The 25,062-nt window shown below is 42.1% G+C and overlaps 2 protein-coding genes across 4 annotated transcripts in view; both read right to left on the bottom strand.

Annotated features, from left to right (window-relative positions):
- Positions 1–305: 305 nt before the first annotated feature.
- Positions 306–9,098, bottom strand: LOC124006407 (dnaJ homolog subfamily C member 18-like). 2 transcript variants are annotated; one of them, XM_046316416.1, is made up of 8 exons: positions 8,422–9,098; positions 5,567–5,741; positions 5,271–5,416; positions 4,797–5,003; positions 3,134–3,246; positions 2,527–2,636; positions 1,959–2,131; positions 306–1,805 (listed from the first exon to the last, which is right to left on the bottom strand). In XM_046316416.1, the coding sequence occupies exons 1-8, from the start codon at positions 8,546–8,548 to the stop codon at positions 1,681–1,683; spliced, it is 1,176 nt and encodes a 391-aa protein (XP_046172372.1). In that variant the 5' UTR covers positions 8,549–9,098; the 3' UTR covers positions 306–1,680. The 2 variants fall into 2 exon arrangements, with proteins under 2 accessions (XP_046172372.1, XP_046172365.1); XM_046316409.1 differs by having other exon boundaries at positions 2,527–2,639; positions 8,422–9,093.
- Positions 9,099–21,597: 12,499 nt separating this feature from the next.
- Positions 21,598–25,062, bottom strand: part of LOC124006395 (serine/threonine-protein phosphatase 2B catalytic subunit alpha isoform-like) — a 59,233-nt gene continuing 55,768 nt past the window's right edge. For both annotated transcript variants that reach the window (XM_046316396.1, XM_046316388.1), the window contains one exon: positions 21,598–23,492. In XM_046316396.1, the coding sequence (XP_046172352.1) occupies positions 23,302–23,492 (191 nt within the window). In that variant the 3' untranslated portion in view covers positions 21,598–23,301. The remainder of the gene's footprint in view (positions 23,493–25,062) is intronic.

The raw sequence follows: 25,062 nt of genomic DNA, 5'->3' as shown, positions 1-25,062 counted from the left end.
CAGGGAATTTTTACTAGGATTGAATGTCAGGAATTGTGAAAAACTGAGTTGAAATGTATTTGGCTAAGGTGCATGCAAACTTCTGACTTCAACTGTATATGAGAGAGAGAGTGAGTTGTATTTCTATTTTATTTCACTAGTTTCACTGCATGTTGAAGCTCAAAGCCAAAGAGTTTCACTGTACCTTGCAATCACACCTGTAACCCTGTACATGTGACTATTAAACATTCTGAATCTGAATCAGTTGGAAAATGGGAGTATAGCATCAGGAAACAAAACAAAAGCTCCCCAGAGACACCAATAGATTGTTTTAAGATTTTATTCAACCAGCTTAAACCTGCTCTGGCTGCACAAATCAACGGGACACCAGAGTTTAGCCAAGGGACCACTAGGTTTCCAGTTAACATCAGGTCTAATCTGTAATCAGTTTACCCCCCCCCCCCCCCAGCCCCATCCTGTCGGTCTGCCACTAGTTTGGCCGTTAACCCTCCGTCTGCTGGATTTATGATCTGACTAAAAGGAAAGGTCAAGCATTAGAAGATTGAGACTATTTACTAAAACAACTGTTCCTTTTGGAGAAACCAAAACTAAAGCGTGTTTAAAAGCTCCTTTAGTAAAGTTAGTCGATGACATGAAATGGGCAGGATGTATGGATTGCTCTTAATGTCCTTCACAGAGAGTTGCGGTGTAGCGGCCGACTGAGCACCTGATGTGTAACACAAAGACCTGGATCAACTATGCATGCATCAGGGAATAGGGACATCGGGCTCAGAATTAAACAGCATCAAAAATGTGCTCGAGAAGCAAATGACCAAATAACGGACAATAAATACAACTAACAGCAACGCTGTCTGGCAAAGTCTTAATGCAAATGAAAAGGAGGAGAGAAAAAAGGGGATCGACGTATCGGCCTTCACATAAAACAGAGATCCGCAGTTAAATTGTACGTGGATCTAATACGCTAGAGATGTATAGCTCTTGCCTTGCTTTGTTTCTCTAACGAGCAGGCGTGACAAATCTACACATTTTTCCTTCACAGTTTAAGACCCTATAGAGCGGTCTTTTCAAACAGAATCTCTCACATCGTTTGCCTCTGTAATCTGAACCTTGCCTGGCTTCGCAATTAAAACGTTCCTCCCAGTTCAAAACGAAGTCACGGCTCCAGCTATGCTCTTTCCCAATACGTACTCAATATACTCAAATGTAACCCACGCCACAGAAATCCAGATAAAAATGAGTAACCCACCAGTACGAAACATGCTTCAAACAGGTGACTAACAGAAAGTGTACGTATGAACAGAACCATATTCTCAAACCTTGTAAGCAAGCCCATATTCCTTAATGTAAGGAAGTAGAAACAAGGCTCCTGTACATCAATACAACAATCCCAGAGCCAGCCAGGCAGGGCTTCATGTTATCTACAAAGAGCCAGGCTTGGCAGCTTACAGTACATGCTCCTCCACTTTCTTCCATCCGAGAGGAGAGAAGGCACAATGTTTCAATTCAAAATGGCTTTGGCTGCCACGGTGCTCTAACCAGAGAGAAGAGACAATTCTTCTTCTTCTTAAAAAAAAAAGTGACCCGATTTTGAATAAATAAATGAAATTAAAAATTTCAAACGAGTAGTGTCAAATTCTCAGCTGCAAAGAGATGCCTCCCTCTCCTCCTGTCTTAAGCCCCTCATTCTCCTCTCTGTCGGCCCACAAAGCGGTACAGCTTGTCACAGTTGTCCAGCTTTAGAGACTCAGCCTTCGCCTTCAGCCTGTCATCACGGTACAGTTGGGCAAGGTTCGCCAAGTCCGACTCTGAACGAGGATGGAGAGAAAAACATATCAGCTTATATATGGATCAAATTCATACTCTGCAACATGGATAAACCATGCGTGGCTGCCTCAGTCAACCAGTCTCCAAATGGGGACCGTGCCAAGCTGCCAGGATCTGACTGCAGCTGGACTTACTCTGCTGTTTCTCCTTCCAGCAGCTGCTCTGCAGGTGTTCAATGTAATCACTCTCTATGGTTTTCTCCAGCTCCTCCAGGGACTCCCCACGGTACTCCTTCTGGAAGCCCTTGTCCACATAGTAGGGCACACCCATATTCTGGGTCTCCCGGGAGACCACCAGACCCATGGCCCTGAAAGACAAATATACAGTCAGTCCCACTACAGGCAGACTTAAGGGGGAAATACAAATCACACCTCACCCGCATACGCAGGGGTGGGCAACTCCAGTCCTCCAGGTCCTGATTGGTGTCACAGTTTATCCCCAGCTCTAATCACCTAATCATGATCTTCAGTTTAGAATGCAATTTGATTCAAATCAGCTGTGTTTGCTAGGGATGGAGAAGAAGTGCGACGTCAATCAGGCCCTCGAGGACTGGAGTTGCCCACCCCGGCTCTTAAAAGGGTCCTCATGCACTCTGCACCCAGTTGTTACCATGGAACTAGTCTGAACGAGGCTCAATACGCATGCAGTCTACTTTAGAGGCAAACGTGTCGTCAAGAAGCTTGGTTGATGTGGTTGACTCACGGTTTGTAGAAGAGACTGTAGGGAGGGTTGGTGGCCATCAGTTGGGTCACAACAGATATGAGGATCAGCACCAGCACAGGAAGAAGCTGCAGGAAGGCAGTGAAGGTGTTCTGCTGAGGAAAGGCAACGCCAGAAAGATATGTTAAAGCAAAAGTTTACACCAAACCATATACCTGTAAATACATGTCAAAATCAATCTGCAGTAATGTTTCTAGGACTCTATTGCTTATTGCAACAACAACAAAAAAGCTTGTTTACTCATTTTCACAGCTGGTCCGTTTCATTGGTCAACCTTTAACTGACCCTCTTGGAGCGGCATACGGTTCTCATTTTTATTGCCTATTGTAGCACCGCATAAAAGGGAAATAATATCCAAAATGGCAGAAACAGGATCAAAAACCCAATCTTAAAGAGATCTAAATGTAAGGCCCAGCATTAATTGTGAACACATAGGAAATACATACGCTGTAGCCATGCGAGTTAAACTGTATGCCCATAGAAAAATCCGCTGTAGCTCTGTTGGGTTAATCACACAGCTACAGAACATCTATGATGTGAACTGGCGGGAGTTTCTAGGAGATTCCTCCTCATGTGGGCACTGACTGACCGGACTGCGGTTCTCCTCCACTTCCTCATCGCGCCTCTCATATGCACGTCGCCGACGAGGCTGGTAGAAGTTAGAGTAGGTGGCGCCTCTGTTTGTGTACACATGGATGTTGCCTGAGGGAGCAGAACACACGCGTAACTACTACGCAACAACCGACAACGACAAGGTGACTAATCCAAAATGAAAGGAACAAGAGAGCGAGAACGCACACGCCATCTCTCTTTCAGACACATACATGCACACAGTTCCACCAAGGTTATTATCGGTTTTTATTTCTATTCGTTTTTTCTACGTTTATTTGAAAATGTGAGTTTTAAGTTTGTTTTCTGACTTGATTTACTAGTTTTAGTTTTCATATGATTTAGTTTCAGTTTTAATGTTAAGGACAAAGTAGACTAGGCGTGGGAGGCTAAGAGACATTTCAGTTTTGTAGGCCTATAATTTTTGGGGGATTTGACTTCTTGCCACAGGGGCAGTAATACATAAATTGATAGGTTTAAATTGTAAAGTCAACCTCATTGTGACTTGGATTTAAAACAATTAGTCCCTAGACTGGTTGCAGAAAAACGGAAGAAAACTTGCCCATTTTTACACTAATATTTTTAAAGCTTTTTCAGATTTAGTAGTACATGTAAGAAACAAGTAGCTATATCTGAAAGAGAGGAAAAAACAACAACAAATGAAGTCATGGCACATTTGTTAGCTACAGTGATGCGCACTAGTCTCGGAAATCACAGGCCTAGGCAACAGCAGTGCTAGGTCTGGGGAGGATGTCTCTTGGACATTTTGAAAGGGAGGGGGGGATTGTTCCAGAGGGTCGTCTTAAGACACACAACTCTCTACAATTCATGAGTCTGGGTAGGCGGGCCAGAACATCACGATTAGAAACTAAAGTTTGCATGCAAAGCCTTTGCCCTTGGTTTTTAGTGAAGGTAGATGCAAACTAGCCACTTGCGAAAAGCACTCATTACAAATAACCATTCTCCGTCTTGCTAGCTAGATACTACGTTGTGTCCGGCGGGAATGTTTTACACCTGGGCAACAAGCAGATACGGCGGTGAGATGCATCCCATTTCCCACTCCCCTCTGTTCCCAACTGACGCAGACACATCTACAGACGTGTCTGCAGGAACATCGGTACATTGTGGGAGGCAACCGGTCAAGTCTTGAGAGACTAGTGATGCACACGCTAGGCTTATTTGAACCATTGTCATCTCCTGGCGGCATTTACCTGCCAGATAAAGCAAGCATGAAAACCCCATTGGGGGGGGGGGGGAGCTTGAAAGCCCAATTTCATTTTTGCCTAAAGTTTAGAAGAAAACAAACTAAAACTGAACATAATTTGATGTTTTTCATATTTGAGTTAGTTTCAGTTTTTCAAAATGGGTTTCTTCACTTTATTTCCGTTTACAAAAGTCTTCATGATTTGTTTTAGGGTTTGTTTTAGGGCTCCATTCAATCTACCGCTGAAGCGTTACAGATTACGCAATAGAAATGTAAAGGTAATTTCCGATTGAGCCGAACAGATGCAGCGTTTCCCGTGAATGCCGTCTCCGCTGACGCGGTAACGTTTCCTTTCAATTTCAATCACGCTGTAACCTTTTCACTTTACTCCTAATAACCTCGACTTCCTCACACACACACACACACATGCAAATCTTACCTGTGGGAAATCTTCCTCCAAAGAAGATATTGAAAAGCTCTTCAGGGGAGATGTCAGCCTCAAAGTTCCTGTTGAAGTTGCGGTAGTGTCCGTGGCGAGCTTGGGCTGAGGAGTGGGTGGTGCTCTCAGAGGGAGCCTGCTCTCCGTACTGGTCATACTTATGACGCTGCTCAGCATTGCTCAGCACTGCATACGCATTGCCTATCGCTGTAGAGGGGGAAAAAACAATCACTTATCAGGCCTATGATTGATGCTCTTGGTGTGTCGTTGTCTGACTCGATGCACATGCCGGGCCACAATAGCATGATAATTAAGGAGCTAATTATCTGCACCAGCAGTCCCACAATATACAGAGGCCCTATTTATTCATCTATTTTGTTGTTAAATTTTTTTTTTAATTGCTCAGAGGAGAAGGATGTGACTCAGATGAGATCAGGTCAGGGAAACACAGCACTAACAGAGGCATCCCTTTACCTTTAAATGCATCTGTGGCTCCCGGGGCACAGTTCTTGTCAGGGTGGAACTTCAGTGCCAGCTTCCTGTATGCCTTCTTCAGATCTTCATCGCTAGAGTCTTTAGGAACGCCCAGAATCTCATAGAAGTCCTTGCATTTCTTTATCCTGCAATGGATCAAACCCCACAAAGATTAGTACGAAATCTGATACCAAAACAGGACAATGTGCATTTGCCCTTTCACTGGGCGGACATCTTGACAAAATGTAGCGAAAGTCTAAGTGCTCAAAATGAACGTAGGCCTATCACTCAGGTACCTGAGAACACCCTGACGCTGATCCTCTGTGTAGGTCTTCTTCTCCTCGTTGGCCCCTTTGCGCACTTCCTCTCGATCCCCGTCCTCTTCATTGGATCGAAAGCCACGCGGTGGGGGTATGTGGGGCTCCTCTGGAGCAGCAGAGCTTCCATTCCTCACTATGGCATCAATCAGCACTGATGGAGAGATCAGGCATGGGTGCAAATATTAATAGAAGAAACAGCCAGTCTGGACATGTGTGTACCTGAAACATGTATTCCCCTAACCTAGTCCCTTCTTGTCAGAAGATGATGAGTTACTTATACTGTGTGTACAAAACATTAGGAACACCTTCCTAATATTGAGTTGCACCCACTTTTTTCCCTTAGAACAGCCTCAATTCGTCAGGGCATGGACTCTACAAGGTGTCAAAAGCGTTCCACTGGGATGCTAGCCCATGTTGACTCTCGCAGTTGTGTCAAGTTAGCCGAATGTCCTTTGGGTGGTGGAACATTCTTGATACACACAGGAAGCTGTTGAGCAATGAAAACCCTGCAGCGTTGCAGTTTGACACACTCACACCGGTGCACCTGGTATCTACTACCATACCTCATTCAAAGGCAATTTGTCTTGCCCATTCACCCTCAATGGCACACACACCATCATTGTCTCAAGGCTTAAAAATCCTTCTTTAATCCGTCTCCTCCCCTTCATCTACACCAGTGGTCACCAACTGGTAGATCTAAGGGATTCCTAGTTGATCACCAAACATTTCTGTAAAAACCCAACGAAAAAGCCTTGGGCTCCTATTTTCTTTTTTTGCGCTGTTGGCGGTAGGTGCACTTGATTCAACAGCCCTAGCGCCGGCAAGACAAAGTGTCCTACCCGGCAGGCCCAGAGAGCAAATCAAGTGCACCAGAAGGCCTACCGCTGGCCAGTCAAATAGCTCAGATCACCATTCCTGCACAGTTTGCGCCTTAGACTGTAAAAAAAAACAAAAGCCTTGAACGCACAGCAAAGTTGATTCTGTGAGATTTCAAAACCATCACTAGAGAGACAATGAATACAGCAAAGAGCCGGCTGCTGTTTTTATGAGTAACTTCATGTTCAAGTTGTTACTCAGCACCACCAACACCTTGTTCAAGACATAAAATGCTGCAACCAGCTAAATTGTAATGAGTATAGCAAAGAGACAATTTATGCTTGATCCGAAAATGTGTTCGGAGGCGCCGTGTGGATGGTGTGACGCAATTGCGAAGCCTCCGGAGACACGCAGAGGCCAAACGGAGCTCCTGTACCGCATGCTCTGCTCCGCTCAAATGTTTAAACAATGCTGAGGGCTCCGTATAGACATGATTGGTTGTTGGTCGGTGAGAGCGGATGGGTCCTGTACAAAACACAAACTCACCTCCTTGACAACAGCGTAGCTCGGCAAAACACAAGTAGTACGAATGTCCAGAGTTCTGCAGAGGCCATACCACCATAAATGCTGCACGGCCAATGCGGATGTCGTAATGACCATGAAGAGCCTGTAAGTGTTCCGATAACCTTGCGTTATCATTAGCAGCTTGTCTTTTTTATATTGAGGACTATTTCATTTGTGGGGGGGTCATAGGAGTAACATGAATTGGTTCATGAGGCTATTTGGAGCTCTCAGCAATGTTACAAAATTTGGGAGGCGCACAGCGATGCGGTACGAAGCTCAGTTTGGCCTCTGCATGCATCTGGAGGCCCCGCGATTGCGTCACACCATCCACATGGCGCCTCCGACCACATTTTTAGATCAAGCTTAAATTGGCTCTTAAGTTTCGCCATCAGCTGGAAGACTTGTGTCCCCCTTTTCTCAGCAGAAGGAGGGAGAGAGAGACGGTGAGAGACAGCCTCACCACTGCTCCCTCCCTCCCCTCAGATGCAGGCCATCAGCCCAGCTCACTTAGCTGTGCCTCACAAGTAATACAACAAATGATCTATGAACAGTGTGATCATATACAAAATATTTTTAAATATAATTTCAAAATGGTCTGAGAAGAACAGCATTGGCAGGGCAATTCCGACATAGCCAATATGTAGTGATAATGAACAGTGTGATCATATACAAAATATTTTTAAATATAATTTCAAAATGGTCTGAGAAGAACAGCATTGGCAGGGCAATTCCGACATAGCCAATATGTAGTGATAATGTATTGAGAAGGGGAGGGAGGGAGCAGTGGTGAGGCCTACTGCACAAATCTCATTGCTACAGAACGGTTTTTAAATGGTTAATGTTAAATAGGCTTACGTTTTTTAAGTCGTTTTTTATTATATGACTGATCTTCACTCAAAAGGTTGGTGACCAATGATCTACACTGATTTAACAAGCGACATCAATAAGGGATCCTTATGGGTCAGTCTGTCATGAAAAGAGCAGGTGTTTTGAAGAAAAAAAATAACATTTATTTTTAAATGTAACCTTTATTTAACCAGGCAAGACAGTTAAGAACAAATTCTTATTTTACAATGACGGCCTACTGGGGAACTGCCTTGTTCAACAATAACAACCAATTTGTCTGGCTGACAGCTGCACCTCTAGGTTGAGTAATAACACGGCAAGTAAGTAAAATAAACATTACTAGTTACAGTAACTATACATTGTAGTGTGGCCTACAGGTTATAAAAAGTCAATCCACTTACAGGCACAAACATGCTATCTAAAAAATATTGTTTATATTATAAGCCTGACCATGTTGTAAATATTCAGATGACATGTATAACACATTCGCTGATTCGAGCATACATTATGAAATTCACATTCACAAGATACAGACGTTGCACTTTCTATTTTAACATTCAAGTTGGCAAGCAAGGCTAACAAGACGGCCATTACGGGACACTTACCTCTGGCCCGAGTGCTGGGAAATATTTTCTGGGCTTCATACAACAGTTGAAGGGCCTTTTCTCTCCGCCCTGACCGCAAGCACAGCTTTGCTTTCTCTATCAACCGATCTGATTCCGCTCTATCCATTTTGACAGCTGTTCGATAGCTAGCTACTGTAGCTAGCTTGTTACCGTTAGCTTGTCCTCACAGAGGCCTGCAACCCCAATTAGCTACAGCACGCTAGCTACACAAATGCGGTTGACTGCCTGAAATGGTAAGATTTTAGCTAAGCTAGCTATCTTATGTTCAGAAGTACCTGGACGTTGTATGTCAACTCAATTAACGGTAACGAACTAGCTTTGTTTACATCCATATAAGAAGCTAACGTTAGCTAAGCTAGCCAGCAATCGGTTAGCTACGATATTTCGCCGTAACTATCAGTTATCATAGCGATGATGACGACTGCCACAATTCAGACACGAACACGGGTGCAAGCGCGCCTATTCAAGTCGACATACAAAACTGAAGTAGTACAAATCCGTGCGTGAAATGTAATACCGACATTATAGAACTGGTGTGATTTGTTTCAGGTTACCAAAACACTAACCAATCACTTCCGGGGTACGGAATCTTTTAAACGTTCTAAATAAACCTCCCCGAGATGAAAGTAGAAAAGTGCCAATAACCTGTATTTAATAATTGTATAAACAGTCATTCATATTTGATCATAGGCAAGTGAAATTTACTGGGGGAGGTGGAGACTGGTCCAACTGAACATATCATTTAAAAAATGCACCCTCCTCCCCAACGTAAAACCTACTGTATAAAAACAAATCGTTTAAAAAGTGATCGGGATTGTGCAATACAATTGAGATCTTATTTCCATTGTGGTCCCTAAATTTGCAGCAGCATATGCTACAGTAATATAAGGACTGAATGCACGTTTAATGTACACATCCCCACCTGGCTTTCCAGGGTCATCTTGTTTTTTAACATAGCTACATCTATGGGTTTTTCTGCCGTGCGAAATTTGCGGTATCCTATAACATAGTATTGGATAAGGGCACAATCATTTATTTTTTATTTTTTACTTGGGCTCATAAAATGTACTTAATGTATAGCTCACCAGGCTCAGGTAGCATCAGATTTGAATTATCGTGCCGATCAAAGTTCTAATCAAATCAAGACATATGCTTTAGAATTACATTGGGAAAATGTTCAACCCTAGTCTGTAGTTTATTCTTTAGATGTTTGGGGCTGCTGGTGATCCATGATGTGCAGGCATAATGAAAGTGACACGGGACTAGCGCATGTATAGTCTTTAGTGTGTCTATAGGTTTCCATGCAGTTGTCGACAGATATTCATGCGAATATTCTAAAATATGCATAAAAACAATAGGCGCATTTAAGGAGTTCCTTCGGGAAGATTTTACATTGGACAACGTGACCGGGAATATTTTAATTAAACAGACATTTGGTAAACGATGGATATTGTCCAAATTAACCACATTTACGTGTCCTTAAAAACGGATTATAACACATGAAAAAACACTATTCATTGTGTTTCGATGTGTAGCAAACTTTATAGCCTATTTTTTGGTTCAGCTGTCGGAGATTTGAGTGCTAAATGCATCAGGGCATTGCATGCATAGGCCTATAGGCTTAGATGTCCACTGTATGATATTAATAATTACAAAAAAATATAGTCTATATAAAGGAAGATAATTTTAGGCCTATCCTAAGAGAGAGAGCTCGAGATATGCAAACCGCATGCTAAGACACCGACATTCATTTCTTTATGTCCGATGGCTACTGCGTCTGGCACACATATATAGATTTACAGTAAAAGGTTCATTCGTTCGTTTTCGATCAGGATATTTTGCATACAAATAAGCATTATATTATAGGGCTATCTCTGATAGGCCTGAAACGTTTTTCCTCACCTCAAATTTAACTGTCAATTGTCTGCTGGAGCGCCTATCATAGGCTTGCAGTAGCTAAATTGTAATATAGCCTATCGTGGTAATTTCCTGTATTACTAAGTGAAAGGAGAGTTTACAAACCACACATAAGTCAGAGTTATACTTTAAACTTAATCTTTTAATAATATGAGCTTCACCAATAGCCCTTTGACTCTCAGATCAATTCAGTGTCTATAAATACATTCTCTGAGAGTGTCAACATAATGGCAACTGAGATCTTTTATAGCAAAGATACACCCCTCTCAACTCACAATGACGAACCACAGGTCTTAGGAAAACTGCACAAAGGAAGACTTTCACTTGAGAGAGGAGTATCCCATAGCCAGACAGCATTAGCTGTACATTATCATTCAGTTTGCTCTCTAAGACAAGGTTCTACTTCTCATTCTTGGTACTTCATATTACCAAAACATTACCTCATCCAAGGGCATGTATCAATTGTCAATTCTAGATACTCCCATCTCAAATACAACCCACCCCTGGACAAGCTCCCTGAGGGGAGTGAGCCTCTAGGTCATATACTAGGTCAAGATAAGTTTCAACATCAGAGGGGACCTACAATGGTTCCAGACACTGCCATACTCCTCCCCCCAATTGGAACAGACATTGTGGAGCCCCTCACATGGTTTAACAGATACCCTCACATATGAAGACAAGCCTGAGCTCTCCCCTCTCTGGGGCCCAAGTAACTTTTCCCACATAAGCATATTTATGAAAGTAGATAAAACATCTTATGTATCAATGTTACCTAACTAATTCTGATTCTGCAACGACAAGCCACACCACACCAAACATTCACAAAAGTTTCTATACTTTATTAGGGTAATATTAAAAGTAAGTCAAGCAATTGTTTATATGGAATATATTATATGGAATATAAACTTAATTTGGACACAGAAAATGGCTCAACAGAATGAAATAAAACAATTGTGAACAGGTTTAAACCTTCACAAAAGCTATTTGCTGCAAAAGCTATTAGCTGCAGTAATTAACATCAAAAGCAAGGGCCTACCATACCCAACAAATGTCAGAAATAGGCTAATGTTATTTATTTTACAACAGACCTACTTAAAATGTATCTTAAACTAAATATGGAGCACAAAAGCCTGATCAAATTTATTTTAGCCAATGAAAATTTCTCAACAGAATTAAACCTTTTACCTCAGTGGGCTAAATCAGAGTCACACAGAGTGTTTCTTGGTAGTCTTTTAAAAAATCTACTCTGAAACCAAAGTATACACCTCACACACATGGTTATGGGCTTTTAAAAAAGAAGACACACTTATTGAGTTTGCAACCAAATATTACTATTTATATACATCAGAGAAGACTGAAATATAACAAAACTGTTTGACATAGAAACACCAGATTTCCAGCTGTTTAAAAAAAGTGTATTAATCAAATCAAATTGTATTTGTCACATGCATCGAATACAACAGTGAAATGCTTACTTACATGCCCTTAACCAACAATGCTATAAGAAGTTAAGAAAAACGTGTTATTTTATATATATATATATATATATATATATATATATATATATATAGTTTACAAATAATTAAACAGCAGCAGTGAAATAACAATAGCGTGGCTATAAACAGGGGGTACCAATACAGAGTCGATGTAGGTAGAGTTAAAGTGACCTGCATAGATTATAAACAGAGAGTAGCAGCAGTGTAAAAGAGGGGTCTGGATAGCCCTTTGATTAGCTGTTCATGAGTCTTATGGCTTGGGGGTAGAAGCTGTTAAGAAGCCTTTTGGACCTAGACTTGGTGCCCCGGAACCACTTGCCGTGCGGTAGCAGAGAGAACCGTCTATAACTGGGGTGGCTGAAGTCTTTGACCATTTTTAGGGCCTTCCTCTGACACCGCCTGGTGTAGAGGTCCTGGATGGCGGGAAGCTTGGCCCCAGTGATGTACTGGGCCGTACACACTACCCTCTGTAGTGCCTTGCGGCCGGAGTCCGAGCAGTTGCCATACCAGACAGTGATTCAGCCACCATGCTCTCGATGGTGCAGCTGTAGAATCTTTTCAGGATCTGAGGACCCATGCCAAATCTTTTCAGTCTCCTGAGGGGGGAATAGGCTTTGTCGTGCCCTCTTAACGAATGTCTTAGTGTGTTTGGACCATGTTAGTTTTCCCATCAGGCAGTCCAGGATCCAGTTGCAGAGAGAGGTGTTTAGTCCCAGGGTCCTTAGCTTAGTGATGAGCTTTGAGGGCACTATGGTGTTGAACACTGAGCTGTAGTCAACGAATAGCCTTTCTAGGGCAGGCGTTCCCCTCGACAACATTCCGCTGAAAAGGCAGCGCGTGAAATTCAAAAATATTTTTTAGAAATATGTAACTTTCACACATTAACAAGTCCAATACAGCAAATGAAAGAAACTTTACAGCGATGCTTTACAGCGAAAGCACAACATGATTGTTAGGTCACCGCCAAGTCAAAAAAACACAGCCATTTTTCCAGCCAAAGATAGGAGTCACAAAAAGCAGAAATATACATAAAATTAATCACTAACCTTTGATAATCTTCATCAGATGACACTCATAGGACATCATGTTACACAATATATGTATGTTCAGCCCAGTAATCCATCTTCATGAGGCGCGAGCACTTCGTCCAGATAAAAACTTGAAAAGTTCCGTTACAGGTCGTAGAATCAAGTGAAACGATGTATGGAATCAATCTTTAGGGTGTTTTTAACATAAATCATCAATTAGCTTCCAACCGGAGAATTCCTATGTCTGAAGAAAAGCACTGGAACAAGAACTAACTCTCTTGTGACCGTGCGTCATGAGACCAAGGCACTCTGCCAGACCACTGACTCAAACAGGTCTCATGAGCCTCCTTTATAGTAGAATCCTAAAACAAGTTTCTAAAGACGGGTGACATCTAGTGGAAGCCGTAGGCAGTGCAACTTGACTCCATAGCCACTGTGTATTCAGTCGGCCAAGCTTTGAAAAATTACAAACCTCACATTTACCACTTCCTGGTTGGATTTTTCTCAGGTTTTCACCTGCCATATGAGTTCTGTTATACTCACAGATATCATTCAAACAGTTTTGGAAACTTTCGAGTGTCTGCTATCCAATACTAATAGTAATATGCATATATTAGCATCTGGGACAGGGTAGGAGGCAGTTCACTCTGGGCACACTATTCATCAAAAGTGAAAATGCTGCCCCCTATCCCAAAAAGGATAGCATTCTCACATAGGTTTTCCTTTTGTCCAGGTGGGAAAGGCAGTGTGCAATAGAGATTTCATCATCTGTAGATCTGTTGGGGAGGTATGCAAATTGGGATAATGGTGTTGATTAGAGCCACGACCAGTCTTTCAAAGCACTTCATGGCTACAAGACGTGAGTGCTACGGGTCGATAGTCATTTGGGCACATTACCTTAGTGCTCCTGGGCACAGGGACTATGTTGGTCTGTTTGAAACATGTTGGTATTTAGCTCTTCTGGTAGGCTCGTGTCACTGGGTAACTCACGGCTGTGCTTCCCTTTGTAGTCTGTAATAGTTTGCAAGCCCTGCCACATCCTACGAGTTTCTGAGCCGATGTGGTGCGATTCAATCTTAGTCCTGTATTGACGCTTTGCCTGTTTGATGGTTCATAGTGGGATTTCTTATAAGCTTCCGGGTTAGAGTCCCGCTCCTTGAAAGCGGCAGCTTTACCGGTTAGCTCTGTGCAGTTGTGGCCTATAATGCATGGCTTCTGGTTGGGGTACATACAAACTATTACTATTACTATTACAGACTACAAAGGGAAGCACAGCCGTGAGTTGCCCAGTGACACGAGCCTACCAGACGAGCTAAATTACTTCTATGTTCGCTTCGAGGCAAATAACACTGAAGCGTGCATGAGAGCATCAGCTGTTCTTGACGACTGTGTGATCATGCTCTCTGTAGCCAATGTGAGTAAGACCTTTAAACAGGTCAACATTCACAAGGCCGCAGGCCAGATGGATTACCAGGAAGTGTACTCCGAGCATGCGCTCACCAACTGGCAAGTGACATTTTCAACCTGTCCCTGACTGAGTCTGTAATACCAACATGTTTCAAACAGACCAACATTGTCCCTGTGCCCAGGAGCACTAAGGTCACTGGGGACTACGTCCTCAATGCACATATTGATGTAGCCAGTGACTGATGTGGTGTACTCCTAAATGCCATCGGAAGAATCCCGGAACATTTTCCAGTCTATGCTAGAAAAACAGTCCTGTAGCTTAGCATCTGCTTCATCTGACCTCTTTCTTATTGACCGAGTCACTGGTGCTTCCTGCTTTAGTTTTTAGTTTGTAAGCAGGAATCAGGAGGATAGAATTATGGTCAGATTTGACAAATAGAGGGCGAAGGAGAGCTTTGTACGCATGTCTGTGTGTGGAGTAAAGGTGGTCTAGAGTTTTTTTGCCCCTTTGGTTGCACATTTAACATGCTGGTAGAAATGAGTTAAAACGGATTTTGAGTTTTCCTGCATTAAAGTCCCCGGCCAATAGGAGTGCTGCCTCTAGATGAGTGTTTTCCTGTTTACTTATGGCCGTATACAGCTCATTGAGTGCGGTCTTTGTGCCAACATCGGTTTGTGGTGGTCTGTAAACAGCTACGAAAAATACAGATAAACTCTCTTGGTAAATAGTGTGGTCTACAGCTTATCATGAGATACTCTACCTCAGGCGAGCAAAACCTTGTGACTTCCTTAGATTTTGTGCATCAGCTGTTGTTTACAAATATACATAAACCACCACCCCTGTTCTATCTTGCCGAAAAAGCTTAAAACCCGGCATCTGTATGTTATTCATGTCGTCGTTCAGCCACGACTCGGTGAAACAAAAGATATGACATTTTTTAATGTCCCGTTGGTAGGATATACATGATTGTAGTCTATTTTATTATGGATTGATTGTACATTGGCTATTAGGACCAATTATCCTCTCGGCAACGGATCCTGACAAGGCACCCGGATCTTTGTTTACGATACCTCCGTCTCTTTCTCCTGCGAATGACGGGGATGAGGGCCTTGTCGGGCATCTGAAGTAAATCCTTCCTGTCCGACTCGTTGAAGAAAAAGTTTTCCTCCAGTACGGGGTGAGTAATCGCTGTCCTGATGTCTCGAAGCTCTTTTCAGTCATAAGACACAGTGGCAGAAACATTATGTACAAAATAATTTACAAATAACGCAAAAAAACATACACAATAGCACAACTGGTTACGGGATCGTAAAACGGCATCTTTTTCGGCGCCTTTAAAAAAAATCTATTAATTAAGAAATTATGAACAATATTAATAACATTCCACCCATGAGGCCACTAGTCATTTGAACGCAGGAAAGGGTTACACAAAACAGGTGTATATATTTCTTTTTTTGATTTATTTGTTATTAATAAATAGGCTTACAATAATAACAATGATATACAATAATGATAAAACAACTGATTATAAATAAGTTCCAAAACTGCTTCCTACCTGAATAGGGAGTTGCACAGTAGCAGTAGTATTTGGCCATGCCAGTGTTCTTCAACTACAACATTAAAATGTATATTAAATTCCCCTTGTAGGCGTTTCACTATAGGCATACTTTTCCCCCCTCTAACTTTTGTTTTACTTCAATGAAAAAGGCCTCAATCTTTACAATCAACAGTGGCCTAGGGCAAGGATGCTCACTTGCTCTCTCTTGCTCCTCAGCAGCAGGCTCACTTGCCCTCAAGGCATGAGAGAATGGTGCTGAAGCACAAATTCAGTGTAGACTATGATAAACAGCCTCTCCTCAATAATTTGGCCAACTACAATTGTATTAATTGGCTTTTCATTTTTTTATCGGCCAAATGCCGCATTTTACCATCAGAGTTGTGTTTCCATCAAATTTACTTGTTGTAGATCAAAGTCTGTGTATAAATATGACATCTTGACATCATCATGGGAAAACATGAAGCTTGATAGGCTACAGATTAAATAAATTATGATGAACTTCACAGGGTGGTGAAAGTGCAAGGTGATGAGCTTGATGCTCCTTTCCAATAAATATCGATGGTCTTATTCTGTTGACGTGATAATCGATGCTTGGCTGCTTTTTGACAATCAAAAATAACCTTGCTCTTTTGTCCATAATAAAAATCTAATCAGGTAGGCCAGTGGCTCCTTGTGGCGGGCCGGGCACCTGCCAGCTGGGCGGTGTTTCCTCTGAGACATTGGTGTGGCTTCCGGGTTAAGTGAGCACTGTGTCAAGAAGCAGTGCGGATTGGCAGGGTCGTGTTTCGGAGGGTGCATGGCTCTCGACCTTCGCCTCTCCCAAGTCCGCAGGGGAGTTGCAGCGATGGGACAAGACTGTAACTACCAATTGGGGAGAAAAAAGGGTAAAAGTAAAACAATTATGGCAATTATTGAAATCTAAAAGATCAAATTAAACCATCGAGCAACCTTCGATCATGGGATAAGGCAGCACTTGACTGTTTTTACTTGAATCATTCTCACGGTGAATGGCTAGGCCTGCTACGCTCTGAAACCATAAACTGTTGCAGAGACTGATGTTACTGGCCGCAATTGATGTGGGGAGGCAGAGGCACAGAAACTCACATCAATACCTTTGTCAGATAACCTGTTAAACGAAGAATGGATGCTTCTCGCAATCAAGGGGAAACTTACTAAACGACTCAAAGTCCCCAGTTTATGCTTGGCAAATGGACGTTCGCTGTGAGGGCCTAGATGCACATGCATTTACTTTTGTTCGCCATACGTGTCGGGGGATGCTATTCACAAGGACATATTGTTCTGTCTCACGATTCCCAAGCATGAAACGGCACAGGGGATGTTCAGTGTGCTGCATGGCTATATTCACGAAAACAGATTCCATGGGATCGAATGGTGGGCTTCTGCACAGATGGGGCTTCATCTATGGCGGGACGGAGGGCCTCTGCACCCTAGTTATGAGTACGTCTCCCTCTGCCACATGGATGCATTGTATGGTACACAGAGAACATCTGGTGTCAACAGAGCTGAGCACAGAACTAGGAGATATACTGCAGCAGCTAACTTCGATTGTAAACTACATGAAACCACACTCACTGTGCCTGTTCACAAAACAATGTGGCAATATGGGATCAGAGCATGTTCTATGAAATCGAGCTGTCATCTGAATTAATGCATTCATGGTTCACTAAGGGGGAGTTTTGTTTCCCAACTCAAAGGGAATACACAGCAGACACGGAACCGTCTCCCTCTGAGCATTAATGCCGCATTCAAAACAACTGGGAACTCGGAAATCTCCAACTTCCGACTTCAGTGGAAAAATCTAGTCTGTTGTACAACTGAATGAATTAAACTGAAACGTGTCTTACGCAGTTAAGCGTTCAAGTCAACTGGAAACTTGGAAAAAATGAGCTCCGAAGGGAAAAATCGCTTTGAACAGTCATCCAACTCGGAATTCCAGCTTGGGAACTCGGGCCTCTTCTCTTTGTAAAGTTCCAATTTTCTGACCTGAAAATCACTGAAGTCAAGATTTGACCTATTGCTCAGAGTTCCCAGTTGTCTTGAAAGCACTATAAAACTCATGGTACACCTGAGACTGTGGGTTCGAGCCCAGGCTCTGTCGCAGCCAGCCGCGACCGGGAGGTCCACGGGGCGACTCACAATAGGCCTAGCGTCATCCAGGTTAGGGAGGGTTTGGCCGGTAGGGATATTCTTGTCTCATCGCGCACTAGCAACTCCAGTGGCGGGCCGGGCGCAGTGCATGCTGACCAGGTCTCTAGGTGTAAGGTGTTTCCTCCGGCACATTGATGCGGCTGGCTTCTGGGTTGGATGCGCGCTGTGTTAAGAAGCAGTGTGGCTTGGTTGGGTTGTTTCGGAGGACGCATGGCTCTCGACCTTCGTCTCTCCCGAGCCCATAGGGGAGTTGTAGCGATGAGATAAGACAGTAACTACTAATAATTGGATACCACGAAATTGGGGAGAAAAAGGGGGTAAAAAAAACAAACTCATGGTATCCTTCATCAGCTCATATCGGTATGAAGCTGGATTCAGTGTTCTCATCTGCATTAAAACCAAATCTCAATCCAGGTTGGCTGTCACAGCAGAGATGAGGTGTGCACTGTCACCACGCCCCATGACTTTGAGAAGCTCTGAAGCGACATGCATCAAGCACACCCATCTCATTAGTGGTGGAAAGATGAGTAAGGGATAATCAACGAGGGGCTATTCTATGTTCTATGGACGAGGGGCTATCAACGAGGGGCTATTCTGCGTTCTATGGAAAATAATGAACGACGCGGAAGGTGTGTTCCACTATGTGCTAGCTGAGTGGAACTGAGCTTCCATAGAGTTGCATAATTTTCCAGAGAACGCATAGAGTCCCGAGTTGATTATCCCTATTATACCATGGCTGTAATTGAACAAATTGCTGTTCATTTGCCAGTAGAAATGTGTTCAACATCCACTAAGTAGATAGACCTAGCTACAGTAGTTGCTGTGGTAACCAAACAGACTTGCTAGTTTATCTAATCAAACAAACCATCAGTCCTAGCTTGGCATGGTGAATATCGAATTCAACAATGCCTATAAATGTTTACAACTCGACTTTCGCTATCAAAAGCAGCTCAAACACAGAACATGTCAGGATGAACTATAGCCATTGAATTCTACCATCCACGTGTGTTACAGGGAAACAATGTGTGCTCTAGAATGCCCTTCAAGCCAATCAGAAACAAGTATTCAACAATGCCATGGTATAAGTCCGACTAATATGCAATTGACTGTCATAGCCCCACATTAAAAGTATGTTATGGTGAGTTGAGAAGACCATGGGAAATACTGTTCGATTTTTTTTTCAATTGAAAAGTCATCTTCATTTTGGGAATGATCACAAAGTTTATCCAGAACTCAGATTGGAAGGCGTGGGCTTACTTGAGAAATCTTGTTGTAATAAATATATTAGACAAATTCTTCATTCACAAAACCAACTTACACCGAGAGGAAAGGTTTTCTGGAACATGCTTATTCCTGACATTGTCTGGAAAAATGCATGGTTAAGACCTTACAAATACTGTATACCAAACAAAGTTAAGGAAGTGCACTTCAACATTTTGCATAAGATATATCCATGTAATTCTATGATTTCCACATTTGTGATATCTGCGTTTTCTGTATAAAAGAAGGTGAGAATCTGTCTCACTTGTTCTTTGAATGTAAATTTGTGTCAGAATTTTGGGAAAACCTTGCACAGTACTTATTTGCCATTATGAACACTGCCTATAATTTGAACATAACATATATTATATGTTACTATTGCAATGATAACAAAACCACTGAAATGATTGTTAATGTTTTTATTCTTGTTGCCAAATACTTTATACACAAACAAAAATTCCAAAATTCTATACCAAAATTACCAATTATTCTGATTGAATTGAATTATCTTATTAAAACACTAACCCTAGTGAATAACAAAAAGAATAACATCTTCATGAATCATTATAATAAGATATTTTCAGAGTGAATATAATTGCACTTAAATTGTTTCATTTTTGTATTTTATTTTTATTTATATTTTGTGTATGTTTGAGTATTGTTAATACCTGTGTTTGGTTTGCTAGACATGTTTGATGTAGCAATGTAAGTTGATTTTTGTATTATGAATAAAATACATTTATAATAAAATAAATAAATAATTTATTTAAAAACAAGTCAATGTGTTTGAAACACATCTCTGGTGGGGAAATTGAACGCCTGATTCTCCCCTGAACAATTAATTGTTGAGATGTGGCTGTTACTTGAACTCTGAAGCATTTATTTGGGCTCCAATCTGAGGTGTAGTTAACTCTACTTAATTTATCCTTTGCAGCAGAGGTAACTGGGTCTTCCTTTCCTGTGGCGGTCCTCCTGAGAGCCAGTTTCATAATAGCGCTTGATGGGTTTTGCGACTGCACTTGAAGAAACTGTCAAAGTTCTTAATTTTGACCATATTGACTGACCTTTCATGCCTTAAAATAATGAACTGTCATTTCTCTTTGCTTATTTGAGCTGTTCTTGCTATAATATGGACTTGGTATTTTATACCGAATAGGGCTCTCTTCTATATACCACTCATACATTGTAACAACACAACTAATTGTCTCAAAGTCATTAGGTAAATACATTCCACAAATTATCTTTTAACAAGGCACACCTGTTAATTGAAATGCATTCCAGGTGACGACCTCATAAAGCTGGTTGAGAGAATGCCAAGAGTGTGCAAAGCTGTCAAGGCAAATGGTGGCTATTTGAAGAATCTCACATAGAAAATGTATTTTGATTTGTTTAACACTTTTGGTTACTACATGTGTTATTTCATAGTTCTACAATGTAGAAAATAGTTTTAAAAGAAAAACCCTTGTATGAGTAGTTGTCCAAACGTTTGACATGTACTGTGAGGAGAGTTGTAATGAAAACAGGAAGTTTCGGTACAATTTAATAAATGTCAACCGTACCTGTAATCTGGCTACGCTGCCTTTTTGATTTGAACCTACCTGCTGGAATGAGGAGAAACACACTCAGCAGAGTGATGGGATCTAGAAGCAGATCAATGTCCAAATCTACAACGTTTCCTCTGACTGAAGCTTCTCACGTTCCCACTGTGTGTGTGTGTGTGTGTGTGTGTGTGTGTGTGTGTGTGTGTGTGTGTGTGTGTGTGTGTGTGTGTGTGTGTGTGTGTGTGTGTGTGTGTGTGTGTGTGGTCACCCAGGGGCAAGAGGAGCCACTGTGTAGGAGATAGAATGGAGACTCTGAGTAGTATGTCTGTCTGTGTAAAGCAGCTGGCTCAACTTGTGGCCTGAGTCTGCGTGTATGTGTTAATGAGTATGGTTAAGGTCCTGGTAGCGGGATGTTACCGTCTTGATCCATAGACTTGCCCCCTACAGTGGGTTCAGTGTGAGGTGGGAGTGGTTGCCATGGCCTGTGTGATGCTGTTCCCGGAGTTTCCTGTGGAAGAATGACGGGAAGCAGACCGAATGCCCACATGGAAGCTGGAGAGAAAAGCATATTCGCCCACTGTATGGAATCCAAGTTGGCTGTGAAAAGCAGCTCCCTTTGAAAACAGTGAAGCTGCCCATTTTACATATGTGCAGCAGACACACACACTTCGTCCCGCAGAGCATACTGTTTAGGTGTGGCTTAAATTGTGAAAAGGCATCCTATTTACATCATGTTGCACACATTTCCTATCTATCGATAAGAAACTGGAAACCACACTACTGATTCATGCATATTTTATTCAAGAGTAAAAAATGTGATTTGTCCCATAGGGCATGCTTACCATGTGTATCATTTAGGAATTCAAATGCCAAAAATTAGTTCCACAGAAAATTACAAGAAAAATTGTCACAAGTTAAAATCCATGAAATTCCTTCTTGAAATAAACCATGTCTAGACCAATCAAGGATCAGAAAACCGTGGAAGGGGGGGGGGGGGCTGTAAGCTTAAATTGTTAGAATCATAGGAATATCATCAAGAACTAATGAGAATATATATTTTTTCCTTTTAAAAGAAAGAGAGACACATGATTTTCATTATGTCCAATTTGTTTCCATTTGAAGAAACCATGCGAGCATGCTTTGGTAGCCTGAATGTTGCTTATCACGGAGTAATATGTTCATTCAAACGATTTAATAACTTCTGTACACCAACAGAACAGAAAGAAAACAAGGCTTCACACCTTAAAGAGAGCATCTGTGTCTGTAGAGCGAAACAATATAAAAATACAAAACCGTAATAAAATTAAAAATAATATTGATGAAAAAAAATGTACAAAAACAAATCAAAGGAAGCAAGAATGAAAAATGATATGTAAAAAAAGAAAATATCTTTGAAGAGGGAAATAATTCAAGTCTACTCTATTGAAACACATCACAATAAAAATTGTACATATCAATAAGGAACTTAATTGCATGCATTGATGCGTTCCATAACGTAGATGCTGTTAAAAATCATTGTCTTTGTTATTGTCCATCTTTATAATTAATTATATATATATATAGAGATATAAGATGTTTTTTTCTACTGCGACAGCAGATTTGACATACCGTGTGCAATTCTCTCTCTTTAGTTACAGGCAAGTGAAAAACAATCAGGTAGAAGGTAGGTGGAAGGTAGCTGGAACTGCAGCCCCTAAACATGACAGACTGTGGCTTTGGTTGGTGGAGAGGCCACAGTCAAGCCCACGTTCCACCTCTACCCTCTGCAGGCTCATGGCGTCTTACCACAAAATAAATCAAGAAATAAAAGTTATCCGGTAAGATTGCATTGCAAGTAGTAAAATGTACATATTTTTTCTTCTCAAATGCCCTTTCTTACAAATAACATTTTCTCTTTTTGGATTTGTTTTTATTACTACTAGTAGCAAAACATGTTGAGTAGCGAGATTATTTCTGTTTGAGATGAGTTCATGAGTGAAACTTAATCAAAAATAGTCAAGTGTGTGTGTGGTCTCAGACCCTTTGAGGATGTAGCGGACATGGGAGAGAGTTCGGGACTCTAAAAACCCTGCCTACTCGGTCTGTGATTGGACTGAGAAAGGGACCGGCAGACACACCCACAGGACCACACCCCAACAAGTTCCATCCCGCCCCGCTCGCCTCCTCCATGTCCCTTCCCTAATCTCAGACCCCACTACCCCCTCCCAATCCACAGACCAAAGAGCGGGACAACCTCCCCTTCTGAGCTCAGTTCCCCCCCATGTGGTGACCTGGCGTCAAAAAATATACCACCTTACCCATTTGTACAAGAGACTTAACATTTGATTCGTTTCTCTAATTGGATGTAGGAGCAGCAGCGGCAGATGCAGATGTGTTGTGTCTGTGTTTTGTTGTATCTTTATTCGGAGGTCTGATATCACGATTTGGCGATATCTTGTCGCACAGCGCAGCAGTAGCATGAGCTCTGGGGCGGGCCTCAGCATCACTGGACGTTGCTGTTGTCATTGTCATTGTCTTCCGTGCCGTTGGCCTCGGACATGTTCATCTTGCCCATGGACTGTCCCACGTGGTTGACCCCGACTCTGCGGGGTGGCATGCGCTCGTTGATACGGTCTAGCCCCTTAGCTTCTTCGAAGCTGGCGATCTTATGCTGGGGAGAGAACCCACGGATGGCTGAGGGGAGGGACAGGTGGGAGGAGAGAGGGGGGGACACAGGGGATCAGAATCACTGTCTCATGACAGCATTCATAAATAATAAACCTGGATTTTAAAATCCTTTGAAATTCCTCTGTGTACGCTCATATTATTCAAATATTATTGGGAAGTACCACACTGGGCCTCAACATAATAGAACATTACAATAGTTCAGTCCCATAAACATAGCGTTCTCATGTCACACAGCAGCACAAGCTAGCATTGTGATTTCAAAGATCATTTGACACTCGTCTGGAGAGAACATCTGAACACAGCTTTGAGTAAGACAAAGATGATTAGAAGAAGATTTCATTGTGGACAGAGTGGTATCAGAACCCTTTGGGATGTTCACAGGCTCTTCTAAGAGAAACATCTGGGATAACGAGCCAACGACTCACCCAGCCACTCAGATAAACAACCATGGCTATAATAGCACCCTCGTGTCCTGTACTAGAATGACACCCTTGTCTACTACAATAGCACCCAAGCACCCTCCTTTACTCAAATGGCATCCTCGTTTACTAGAATAGCACATTAGTTTATTAGAATGCAGCCCCCTTTACTAAAATGGGACCCTTGTTTTCTACACTATAGCACCCTCCTTTACTAAAATGGGACCCTTCTTTTACTGTTGTTATTATTATGCATCATGAAGCCAACGTGACAATACAGTACCAGCTACATGGCATAAGCATGTCATACTACATTCCAGTGGAGGCTGGTGAGGGGAGGACGGCCCATAATAATGTCTGGAATGGAGTCAATGGAATGGTATCAATCACATCAAAGACTTTGGTTTCCATGTGGTTGATACCACTCCATTGACGCCATTCTAGGCATTATTATGAGCCATCCTCCCCTCAGCAGCCTCCACTGCCACATACGTAGTCCTGATAGTTTATCACAACTCTGCCGTGATGCAGGCAGCTGTTTAACTGCAGCTGTCAAATGGGTACTAAGTGTCCAGAGACTCTATGGTTCACACAGATAGCATCACGCTCATGATATCATTCAGTTGACATCATGATGCATACTGTATTTCACCTTAGGGCTCACCTGAGTCCTGTTCTCCCTGCATGCGATGCATCTTTCAACCAGATGGGGGCGGAAGATAAGCCAAATCCCCCAAAATAAAAAGAAGGAATCATGCCTGAGCATAAAAAGGCACCCGAAACCATCATGCATCTCTTGGTAGCACCTCACTTTGCATGGCTTAAATTACTTCCATACAAATCCATGTGTTTATATGTACCGGTATTTGTGTTAACATTTGTGCATTTGTATTTTTATGTCAGGTATCAAACTTGTAAAAAAGCTTTGTTTTTCATGAGCACACTATGTAATTATTGTTATATATCCTGGCCCTTATATCATAACTGATATAGTTGAGATATCTTGTAATCAAGGTACTGCAAAGTTCCGTGCTACCCACTCTAAACCAACTGTCCCCCTGAGATGTTCGATGCAGGCTGAATATGAACTGCTATTGTCACCGATGGGTAGTTGACCCAAAGCATGTCCTGCTGAAAGGGGTGGGGTGGGGGACGCA

Source organism: Oncorhynchus gorbuscha, linkage group LG02 (assembly GCF_021184085.1).
Source record: "Oncorhynchus gorbuscha isolate QuinsamMale2020 ecotype Even-year linkage group LG02, OgorEven_v1.0, whole genome shotgun sequence".
Taxonomy (NCBI): domain Eukaryota; kingdom Metazoa; phylum Chordata; class Actinopteri; order Salmoniformes; family Salmonidae; genus Oncorhynchus; species Oncorhynchus gorbuscha.
Note: the sequence above shows the minus strand (reverse complement) of the source record. Positions and strands in the feature narration are given on the sequence as shown.

Excerpts from the sequence above, each read along its gene's own strand:
- LOC124006407 (XM_046316409.1), bottom strand. The coding sequence starts at position 8,548 with ATGGATAGAGCGGAATCAGATCGGTTGATAGAGAAAGCAAAGCTGTGC. Across the intron at positions 5,417-5,566 it reads CAGCGTCAGGGTGTTCTCAG|GATAAAGAAATGCAAGGACT; the intron begins GTACCTGAGTGA and ends GATCCATTGCAG. Across the intron at positions 2,132-2,526 it reads TACAGTCTCTTCTACAAACC|GGCCATGGGTCTGGTGGTCT; the intron begins GTGAGTCAACCA and ends TTTGTCTTTCAG.